General features: G+C 43.9%; 1 protein-coding gene across 1 annotated transcript; it reads left to right on the top strand.

Moving 5' to 3' along the window:
• Positions 1 to 4,573: 4,573 nt before the first annotated feature.
• Positions 4,574 to 9,957, top strand: mdh1ab (malate dehydrogenase 1Ab, NAD (soluble)). Its single transcript, XM_079229663.1, has 9 exons — positions 4,574 to 4,680; positions 5,174 to 5,272; positions 5,578 to 5,674; positions 7,092 to 7,267; positions 7,948 to 8,070; positions 8,160 to 8,336; positions 8,728 to 8,841; positions 9,214 to 9,303; positions 9,412 to 9,957. Exons 1-9 carry the CDS (start codon positions 4,678 to 4,680, stop codon positions 9,532 to 9,534), a joined length of 1,002 nt encoding a protein of 333 aa, XP_079085789.1. The 5' UTR covers positions 4,574 to 4,677; the 3' UTR covers positions 9,535 to 9,957.
• Positions 9,958 to 11,882: the final 1,925 nt, after the last annotated feature.

Raw genomic sequence — 11,882 nt, 5'->3', positions numbered from 1 at the left:
GAGAGAGAGAGAGAGAGAGAGAGGACGGCTCGCTGTGTGCATAGTTTGAGATTTAATTGAATAGTTCTGCATCAGTGCCAGGAAGTTAGTCGGGGTGTTTGCAGAGGTCTGTGTTCCTTCTGATTGAGAAGCCGAGCAGCTCGGCTAGAAACAAAGTCCTCAGGTTTCACCCAGAGAGAGAGAGAGAGAGAGAGAGAGAGAGAGAGAGAGAGAGAGAGAGAGAGAGAGAGAGAGAGCGTAGGAAAGCACATCAAGGCCGATGGAAAACATTCGCACGCCTCCGGAGGGCCGCGTCCTAAAAGTGAGTGACCGACTCGTCCTCAGCGACGGGTTGTTTGGAGGATGCGTTGAGTTGTCTTCACATAGACAACAGCAGTTGTTCAGAAGTAAACATGTCGAGTGATTAGATGCAACTTTGGTGAGGCAGGAATTAAATAACAATGGACGCTACTGATACACATTTCTGCTTCCACATTAAATTAAATGTTTTTAGTGGTAGCACACAAACTGCTCAGCAATTCTTCCCCGAGCTGGAAAGTTTTAAAAACAGGAACACAAAAGCTGAAATGCACCAGATAACTTTGTTCCCGTTTCGTGTTTTAGATATTTTTGTGCTCCAATCTTCTTCCTAACATATTATTTAGCATGCCAGGAAAAGATATTTAGTATTTCCCGACGCAGCACGTCAAAGGAATCCCAGGATGTTCTCTACATTTCGGTCGCATTGCCGGCATGCTTCTCTGGCTATTCTGACCCACAATCCTTTGCGCCGCAGATATGTGAGCAGCGAGGGTCAAAGTTCATGAAACGATGAATGAGACACTAAATACTTTGTAAGCTGCATGAACTAAAAGTAAAACGTTTTCTTTTAGAGAACTTTGAAACTTTTTAAAGTCACTTGCTTGTTTACAGATTTAAATTCCTCCCACATCTGAGGAAAAAGGTGCTTTAGGTTTTAAGACAAGTTCACAGTGTAGAGTTGTGAGTTTACACACTTATGAGCTCTTTCTTTCTCTCACGTGTTTTTTTTTAAACTAATAAAAAAATCAACCGGCTTCACACAGTTACCATATCCTTCTGTGTTATTGTCACAAACTCAGACCTTAAAGCCAAAACCACTGCAGCAACAAGTGTCTTCCTCTAAAACCACCGAGGTCAACTGCAGCCCAACACTGACACCTAGTGTCTGACTGCGGCTACTGCAACTACCAGCAGACGACCACCTTTAAAAACACAGCTACTGTCTGTATTACAGCGAAGGCAACAACAACAACAACACATCTGCTCCATCTGATCTAAGGCGTCATCGACTACTCCACGACGCAGATGAAGCGGCTGATGGCTCACGGGTGCAGAAGTTGAACTGAGATATCGGTGATGTCATTATTGCCCAACGTGTTCATGTGGCAACCCCGATATCGCTCGCCCTATTCGGTCCGCCGGCGACGGCAGATAAGAGGCCGAGGGTCACTCAGGTGCGCTCTGCGGGACGAGTGGAGAGCAGCAGACTGAGGGGAGATAGAGGGAGAGGACGGAGACGGAGGGAGTGATGGAGGAGGTGAAGTGGTGGAGGGAGGTGAAGTGGTGGAGGGAGGTGAAGTGGCAGAGGGGAACAAAAGAGGAGGAGGAGATGGAGAGAGGGGTCAGCAGAGGGGACAGACGACGCAGAGACAAACTTTATCAAGATGTTCACAGCTCAGAGAGTGTGTGTGTGGGCTGTACTTGTGTGTGTGCGCTGTACGTGTGTGTGTGTGTGCTGTACGTGTGTGTGTGCGCTGCATGTGTGTATGCGTGCGCTGTACGTGTGTGTGTGTGTGTGTGTGTGCATGCTGTACGTGTGCAGCTTCGGGGATCTGTGCATGTCTGAACTTTTCCCGGCTAAAGGTTTTTTTTCTCCTGGCAAAAGAAAGAAAAAACACCCACAATGCCGATTGTTTTCCCAGCACACACGCGCACACGCAAACACACACACACACACACACACACACACACACACACACACACACACACACACACACACACACACACGCACGCACACACACACACACAGAGGATCAGGGCCGGTTGGCAAACTGGCACCAGATATTATCATGTGTGCTGGTTTCATTCTGCTTTTTTCCTTTTTATAAAGACGAAGTATGTCTAATCCCCTCATGACCAGCTGACTGTGGACCATCAGGGGGAGAACACACACACACACACACACACACACACACACACACACACACACACACACACACACACACACACACACACACACACACTCTTTCAAAATGTGAGCTTGTGTGTAGTCGGAGTTGTCAGAATTTGTTTTTTATAAAAACGTGTGAGGTGATTTTGGTCCCAGAAATCCCAGATTTGAAACGGAACGGACATCAATAATCTATAAATTGATGACTATTGCTCCTCATTCACAAATAAATAATGATACATGGAAAATATGGAGGAGGTCCTAAATCAACGAGATGATGCAGAGAAAAAAAAGAAATAGAAGAAAGACCTCCCATGCACAGAATATGAGTCTTTAAAGTCTATAAATATAAAGATTAGCATAAGAAAGCTGAACTCTGCACACTTTATATAATTAAGAAAGACAATCTGCTGAAGCAAAGCAAGCTGTTATTTGTTTGTTTACCATGTTTTATTGTATGTTTTCTATTTTTAAATGATGTCCCCGCCTCCCTGGATGGACAGACATGCAACAGATGGTGGAGTACAGAAGATCAGGATACACAATCAGAGAAAGGTTGTAAACGTGCATGAGGAATATAGGAGCAGGAAATGACGCTCACACCACAACCACCAAGACCAGTCTGCCGTCAGCCAGGTGGAACTCAACCTCCCTGCTTTTTGTTCAGGTCGTGTAATGAGCCATAGTGAGGATGTAATATTGATGAGCGCGCTCAGCCAACACTGGGCCTCTCTATAGTTAGCTTAGGTTAGCTTATGTTGGGTAGGTTTGGTTATGTTAGCTTATGTTTGTTATGTTAGCTTATGTTTGTTATGTTAGCTTATGTTTGGTAGGTTTGGTTATGTTAGCTTATGTTTGTTATGTTAGCTTATGTTTGGTAGGTTTGGTTATGTTAGCTTATGTTTGGTTATGTTAGCTTATGTTTGGTTATGTTTGGTAGGTTTGTAGTGTAAGGGTCTGAGGATAAGTGTATTGATGGCGTCTGTTCCAGCCAGAAGGCTCCACCCACTCGTCAGGAGAGCATTGACATCAGGTGTGGGAGACTCACCTGATCCTGATCTCCTCATCAGGGAGGTGAACAAAAGCCAAGGAGGGGAAAACGGGCCATGGGGACGAGAGGCTTCGTCTCTTCATGAAGAAGAAAAAAAAAAAAAAAAAACCTTTAAAACCTGCAGAACTGACTCTGCCTGTGATTGCTGCTACAGTAGGTTAAATTGTGACTGTTGGTAGGTTTGGTTAAACTATGATTGGTAGGTTAAATTATGTTTGGTAGGTTAGCGTAGGTAGGTTGGGTAGGTTAGCATAGATAGGTTTGGTAGGTTAGCATAGATAGGTTTGGTAGGTTAGCATAGATAGGTTTGGTAGGTTAGCATAGATAGGTTAGGTGTGCTCTCAACTCAAAGCCAGACGGCAGGGAGGAATACTTTAGTTCTCTCCTGAAAGATGAGTGACATCCTGATGTTTGCTCTGTATTCCATGAAAAGGTAAATAGTCTGTGTGACGAACATGGAGGTGATTGTTTATGTGCACTAATACGATAAACATGATTATGTAGCTAAGTAACAGCATTGACAATAACGGTATCACTCACACACAGATACAGAGGAGACGTTATTAACGTGACTATCATCCACTTACCTGGATTATTTCAATCACACACAAAAACTGAAAATAAAAACCGCTCAGTCTGTGTTTTTTTTTTTTTACCTAACGGTCACTACAAACATGACCTTATCCATGTTTCCTCCTCGTGCACGCCGGGCATTAATTATCCAAACGTGATCAGCTGTGCGACAAAAAACACGTTGTGTTTTATCATCTGGAAGAACTCCTGTCCGTCTGACCGCACGTGGTGTCGGTCACGTGTGCGTCCGTCCAGCGAACTCAGCTAACGTAAACAAACGAAACACAGCGTACGCTGGTGTCGCTAGGCAACCGTCAACGAACGCTTTAAAGGGGCAACGCTAACCGGCGGGCTCGTGACTCTTAAAACAGCCACATCCGGTCCAAACCGGTTAATAAAGCTTAAGTAATGTTATTACCAATAGCGACGTTTCTTTTACTGCCAAAGGGACAACTTCTTCTTTCTTCTTCTTCTTCTTCTACTACTTCTACTACTTCTTCTTCTTCTCTTGGAGGTTTATCGGCGGTTGGCAAACGAATTGGCGCATTACCGCCACCAACTGGTACGGAGTGAGGATCAGGATGTCTAGTACTAAAGTAGTAAAATAAAACAAATATAAAAAGTGAAACAAATACAAATTCAACAAAGCAAACAAGTTTAAAAAAAAGAAAAAGGGCTACCTTCATTGTAAATTTGGACTACACGACTATAAAAAACTACAAGTACCCGGATATTCAGTCTGCCGTCAGGCGGTTACAAGTGTCGTGATCCACTGAGGACTTAAATAGGAGTGACCTCCGGGTGGAACGAGAAGTGGCAGAGCGAAGAGAAGAGAGAAAGCAGTCCAAACTATCGTGTGAACATGGTGAGTGAAGCCAGCGAACATATTTAGTATTTTACTCCTTTAAGGCATGTTTAACGCAGATAATGTCGCAGTTATTCCATACAATCACAAAGTTGTGCAAAGTAGTTTTTTTAACGACACTTGTGGTCTGTTGCACGGCACGACGCAACCAAACTGTTTAAATTCATATTAAAAACCACTCGCGTGTCGTGTTCGTGTCTAACTCTTTGGTAGCACTGCATAGTTTTTAGGGGAGTGCACTGTTGGGTGAATAATAAAGATGACGATGAACTTGATAACCTAAGTATATCCTGTTTTTTCAGGGTTTTTTTGTTATGCAACAGTGAGCCCTGCTTGCAAAGTCTATTTTTAAAGTATCCTCCTCCCTCTCTCTGTCCTGCTTTAGTAAATCCTGTTGACAGGAATAGACACACCACGTGCAGCACAATTAAAGCTGCCCTGTCACGGTGAAACCAATGCCTCTAACTGCACACTGCTCTTGTGTTTCCTGCAGTCTGAGCCCATTAGAGTTCTGGTGACCGGTGCTGCTGGGCAGATCGCCTATTCCCTGCTGTTCAGCATCGCCAAGGGAGATGTCTTTGGCAAAGAGCAGGTAAAGAAGGGCTTTGCTGCACTCATTCCTTATCTCATTAGCCCAGAATCAAAAGACACGCACGGCTGGTTAGTTCTCCTCAGAGGTGACATTCAACAGACGTTTCCCACGGGAAGTGATCAGATTGCACCCGATTTGCCCCCTTTTGAAGTCGATGAAATGGATCTGGTACCAAGGCCGACTTTCAGAGGCGACACCTGATCTGTTTGACACTTGGCGAAGGCCTTCGCACTCCGTTCTGTCACTAAATACACAAGAGTTATGCTTTTTTTAAGTGTCCTTCATCTCTTCCCTCCTCCCGCCAGCCGGTCGTCCTGCTCCTCTTGGACATCACGCCCATGCTGCCCGTCCTGGAAGGCGTTGTGATGGAGCTGCAGGACTGTTCCCTCCCACTGCTGAGAGGTAACGCATTAAGGACGGGGACGCTGAAATAACGTAGATACTGGCGTCGCATATCGCAGTGTAGATGGATTTTATAGATGCTGTTTTTGTGTTGTTGCATTGCTATAGTATACATATTATATACCAATTTTAGAGTTCTCATTTACACAAAAAGGTATCTTACTTTTTGCTAATAATTTATCACTTTTACTATGGCTAATAATAATAGTGATGCCCATAGTTGCTGACTGTCGTCATCATGCCGACATGTTTTGTAAAGAAATAAATGTTTTTCGGTGGTTTTTCGACAAGGAGATGCAGGGGCCAAGATGTGGTGTGCAGTTTCATTTAAAAGATCCTTACATTTATGAATGAAAGCAACAATTGGCCCCAGAGAAGGCTGTTTTTTTTTTTTTTAAATGTATTAAGTGTCTCAAATAGCTCATTTTTCTACACACATTTCGCTGCTTGGCCAGTACTCTAGTTTATTTGTTTTTGTTTACTTTATTGAAAGTTCTTTTTAAACGTGACGCTGTCTTGTCTACAACGCTTCGGCACTAATGGTGCTCCACAATCTGGTAACATGGCCGCATTACACGTGCAGAACATAGTAAGTTATTTAAAGTTAAAATTAACATCATAGGATGGACAAAAACAATGAATGTTGCAGCTCTACTCTTGTTTTTAATTAATAGTAATTTAAATCTATTTCCTCCCTGACTATAATTCACCTCTAGCCACGCGGTTCTGCTAAAAAGCCGACGACAAATACACTTTATTTGGCTTAAAAATGTTATTAAATGCTTTTACAGTTGCGGCTCATTCCCGTTTTTCCCGAGACTCCCGATGAACAGGGCGCTGGTTCCCATTTTGGACTTTGATGTCATCGCTGTAGCCGCTGCCGTGACGCGCAGTCGTGAGGCGCCATTATGTGCCGTCTCCTTTGTGACCTGGAATGTTTCCTTTGAATCGGCCGGTCCTTTGCTTTGTTTGCTGGGCAGTGCGAGGCCCCCCGCATTAACCGACTGTGCTGCAAAGACAACGCGCCGAGATGGGCCCGAAAGCCCGGCTGGTTTAGAATGAGATGTTCTGTTTTCACGATGAGAACCACGTGGACGCACACGACTGCACTCGGTGTACTCTGCTGTACTTGTTTTAGGGAGTGTTTGAAGTTTATCGTGCCAAGAACCTGTTTCAGAGACGGCACCACAATTACACACGTGGTCGTTACGAACATGAAAGGGCCTGCCCAAAACATGTTCTACTGGCATGGAGACGTCATTGTCAGAGCTATATTTGTCTTTTTTATTTTCAGCTGAACAAAAAAATGACAAATTGTGTCAGTTTAGGGGGAAATTTGGCAACATTTCAAAGCATGAATCTGTTGGTAAAAGCACCGGCAGTGATTTCCCTTGTTTTGTTTCACTCTCTCCCACAGATATTGTCCCCACCGATAAGGAGGACGTGGCCTTCAAGGACCTGGACGCGGCCATCTTGGTGGGCTCCATGCCCAGGAGGGACGGCATGGAGAGGAAGGACCTGCTCAAAGCCAACGTGGCCATCTTCAAGAGTCAGGGCGCCGCTCTGGAGAAGTTCGCCAAGAAGACCGTCAAGGTACCGACGCAGGACGCGACCGGAGACGTCTTTAAAGAAAGATATTCTGCTCCTGGCTGTGTTGCTAAGTTTATTTATTTATTGTCCCTTCTTTTTTTTTAGGATATTAAGCATATTGCATACATTATTATAGAAGTATTTTAGATTGGATTGCATGTTAAACATCTACAGCAAATTTTTAAACAAAATAGAAGTATGTTCTCAAAGGACTAAGCAGAAGCAAAATGTATACGGTCCTACCTTAACTTGCATAATGAACTTGATGTTTATCACATCCACAAATAAATATTCAATCATCTTGATATATAAAACGAGCATCTGAAGTCCTGCGAGACGAGGCCCCTTCATCCTCCTCCTGAAAGACTATTTTAAATACTTTTTTTGCATCTTAATTTCTTCAACTAACTCATTCACAAAAGAATGAACACATGGTCTTCAAACTCAATGTTTGTTTTCTTTAGATTAAATTAGGATCTAACCGCCCTCTCTCTCTGTCTGAGAAATCTTTTGTACGTTTCCTTAAATTTGAAGGCGGAAAGACTTTTCTGTTGGCTTTTTATTAAACTTTTTCTTACACTTGCACAGTTCTTCTATTTTAGCTTGTTTTTGTTTTCTTTCTCTTGGCCCCTAAAATGACCTTTTTTGATAATTGAATTTCTTTTGCACATGTGTGTTTTCAGGTGCTGGTTGTAGGAAACCCGGCCAACACCAACTGTCTGATTGCAGCAAAGTCTGCTCCCTCCATCCCCAAGGAGAACTTCTCCTGCCTCACCCGTCTGGACCACAACAGGGCTCGCTCTCAGGTGCGTTCTCCAGTGTGCGCCGGCAGTTCCACTCTTCTTCTTTACAAGTTAAAAGACTCTGTCTGATTGGTGGAACCTGAATTTGCCAGGTGGCGATGCGCTGTGGCGTCCCCGCCACCCACGTGAGGAACGTGATCATCTGGGGAAACCACTCGTCCACCCAGTACCCAGACGTGCACCACTGCCTGGTCAACATGTCCGGGAGCGAGCTCGCCTGCTTCGAGGCGGTCAAGGACGACGCCTGGCTCAAAGGAGACTTCATCGCCGTGAGTCGAGGAACATTTACTGTAATCTGTTGGACCCCCAAGAGTACCTCTTTATGCATTTTTTTTTTTTTTTTTTTTTAATATCAAGTAATCTAGGTTTAAAATGTCATAAGGGCAGTAATTTACGTTCCTGGTGATATTTACTTGTCCTGTTCAATAAATGCACATTGGTCTTAAATCCTATTTCTGCGTTTCTGAACCCCGGTCACAGGACTGACAATAACAAAATGACTGTTTCAGAAACACAGACTTCCTTTTATTTGTTATTTTGCTGCTTAAAAAAATTCCAGAGATCTGCTGAAGACATTTCATCTCAAAATCTTGACTGATAAAACAAAAACTGCACAGCTGAATAAGGCAACGTAAGCCGCTTCGTGTTGTTGTGTTGCAGACGGTGCAGCAGAGAGGCGCTGCAGTCATCAAGGCCAGGAAGCTGTCCAGTGCCATGTCTGCAGCCAAGGCCATCTGTGACCACATGAGGGACATCTGGTCGGGCACCCCCGAGGTAAACGCCATATTTATTCATGTTGCAGTCATGGTGAGGTGGCAGGGTCTGCCTGTTAGCCCCAATAACAAAGACTTTACTTAAATTGGAAAATAAGGTTGTGAGTGACGCAAATGCGGAAGCATCTAAAACCTGCATTCTCTCTCCTGACCACCAGGGGGTGACTCCTAGTTGTATAGAAGTCTATATAAATGACTTCTCTCTTGATGTATTCCCTCAGTAAACATTGTAAACATGAGTTTATGTCTCAATCTCTGGTTTCAAGTCTTCTTCAATACAGCATGATGTTCATTTAGTAAATTATTGTCATTTAGAGTCAAACAGACCATAAAGTGTCAGCCTGGTTTTAACAGTGTCTCTTATTTTTTTCAGGGAGAGTTTATCTCCATGGGTGTTTACTCCTCTGGCAACTCCTATGGCGTCCCAGAAGACCTCATCTACTCATTCCCAGTCCAGATCAAGGTGAGACGGCACCCTTCAGTATGTTTTTGAACTCCACTAATAAACAGTCTGTCCTGTGCTCGTGTTGCTCGGGAAGAAACTGCGTCTGAAAGTATTCCGCCTCCCCAGGACAAGACCTGGAAGATCGTGGACGGCCTCGCCATCAACGAGTTCTCCCAATCAAAGATGAACGCCACGGCAGCGGAGCTGATGGAGGAGAGGGACACGGCGGTGACTTTCCTGGGAGTATGACTAGACCCAGAGAGGCCGGCCACCCAACACTCAGACGGACGCAAAACTCCAGACGCACGCTTGTGATAAAGCACTCCACCTGTTTGTGTGTGTGTGTGTGTGTGTGAGAGTGAGTCAGTGTTTATGAGTGTAAAGTCACATTCATACTTGTGCGTTGGGCGGTGTAAAAACTAATCCTGTGCACGTAGCTACGGAGATGCCAAGCGAGAGACGTGATTGGCTGGCGAGGGTCGCTTGTGGTTTCCTTCTGACGCACGAGTAGTGTGTACACTGTCAACTGAAAGTCCACCTAATTTGTCACCAGCTATTTTCCAATACTTCTTTCTCTGAATGGTTGTTACATATTTTTACTCATCGATGCACTGAGTCCTCAAACATTGGAATGGATCACTTTTAAACCTGAACAATAAAACATTAAACAGTTGTGTGTTTTTGTTTTTTTCCACAACAAATGGACCAAAGCGGTTGCAGGTTTATTAGCAACAAGGTCCAGGGTTTAACTTTTCTAAAGGATGTTCCTGCAACAGTCCAGCAATGTGCATGTTGGATGAATTGGTGACTTTAAATTGGCTGCAGGTGTGAATGTTGTCCTGTATCAGTGGGCTGAAATGGACCTCACTTTTATTTATTTATTTGGGTTATTTCTCAGGGACAGTACATGTTAAACATGACAGATATGCCAGAAGCTTCTAAAAAATAAAAGCTTCAGTCCTTCGCTAACCTTTGGATGGACATACACACATACAGGTTTTCTTAATGTTTGTACCGGGAATTGTTTCTGCACCAGTACACTGTTTGTCCGGTGGGTATAACAAATAAAGTTAAATTGAGGTAGATGCTTGTGACACATGATAATGAGAAGTAGTGTCATTTCTCGCAGGGATTCTTAAATATGTCAGACATTCAGGGAAACAAATTAACTTAAACCAATGTTGTGGAATTATATCTGACTGACAGTATTATTTGTATTTGCAGATGGTTGATATGCGTAATTAAAGTGTATATCAGAAGCTAAAGTACAAGCAGTGAGACAGTTTCACCAGGCAGGGGCAGTATGTCCTAGTTTCTCTTTTCCCCTCCCAGCAGTGTCAGGAATTATTATATAATAGAGTAAAGTCACTAAAATAGGGCTTGATCATTTAAAAAGGACTAATCTACCAAAAACATCCAGTATTCCAACATTAATGGGGTAAATCTGGTGGGATGTTGAATGCCCTATCAGTGTGATACTTCAAAAGATTAACGGGTACTATTAAAGCTCTTATACAAATACAAAGGTTAGAAGCAAATATTGGGGTTTTCTTGGGGTATTTTACGACACTTAAATTTGCATTCTTTATCCCGGAAGTGTCAGAAAGCTATCGCACGTTGCAGAACTCTATTGGTTGTCAACATTCTGCGTCACGGGAGAACAGCCTTTTCATTGGCTGCCGTCTTCCTGCATCGATGTCTAAAATCGCTTCAAACTAATGCCCTTTTTTTTCCTTCAGCTGTTTTTTAACTTTATTTATCAGTTTGTTTAAAAAATAAATACAAAGCTGTCGACGGGAAACGGAAGCTAGTGGGTTTTAAGCTGAAAACCTATTAAATATATATATATATTTGGCTGTGTGTGCGTGTCTCTCCTCTGCGGGATAGCTGCGGTGGTTGGGCTCAGACCCGCAGGACCAGGCCGACCCCCATCGCCTTTTCTTCCGCCAGCCTCCTCCAAGTCACACAGTAAGAACATGGCTCTTCACATAACGACGTTCCGCCTCTCTGCCTCCTCACGTTATCCCGGTTTTCCCCAAAGCGAGTGGAGCTCGTGACCGTCACGTCAATGGTCGTCTCATTTTTTTTAAACGTCGACGGTTGGTGTATTTTTTACGTCAACGGTCGTCCTCCGAAAACGGTGTCGTTTAACCTCCGTGCGGCGTTCAGGGCCCCACCGTATAATTCCGTTTTCTTTATGGTTTAGCGGTTGTATATGAAGGGAGCACCCGCTTGAAGGGGCGTTCATTGCTTTTCCTGACACACACACACACACACACACACCGTCCATCATTCATTCATTTCCGCGTAGCTCGTGAAGTTCCCCGTCACGCAGGTCACGCGGACCCGGGGTCAATAGTGTGCGTTTCTCCGGTTAATAATTGGCGATTTGATGGCAGCACCATTTTTCTTTAAATACAAATGGAGCTGGAAAAAGGGAAATAAAACGTATAGAAGAAGGGGGCGGGGCCAAGAGAAGACCGGAACTGTGACGTGTCGACGGTAAAAAATACATAAAAAAATGGGGCTGGAAAAACTGAGAGGCACGCGATAAAGGATCCTCCTTGACCAGATCCTCCTTGACCAGATCCATGTTC

Source organism: Taurulus bubalis (assembly GCF_910589615.1).
Source record: "Taurulus bubalis genome assembly, chromosome: 14".
Classification (NCBI taxonomy): Eukaryota; Metazoa; Chordata; class Actinopteri; order Perciformes; family Cottidae; genus Taurulus; species Taurulus bubalis.
The sequence above is the reverse complement of the archived record's forward strand: the minus strand, read 5'-3'. Positions and strand labels throughout refer to the sequence as shown.

What these genes read in the sequence shown, in the direction of transcription:
- mdh1ab (XM_079229663.1), top strand. An exon ending in ATGTCTTTGGCAAAGAGCAG is followed by an intron (nt 5,273 to 5,577) that starts GTAAAGAAGGGC and finishes TCCTCCCGCCAG; the next exon opens with CCGGTCGTCCTGCTCCTCTT. An exon ending in CATTCCCAGTCCAGATCAAG is followed by an intron (nt 9,304 to 9,411) that starts GTGAGACGGCAC and finishes CCGCCTCCCCAG; the next exon opens with GACAAGACCTGGAAGATCGT.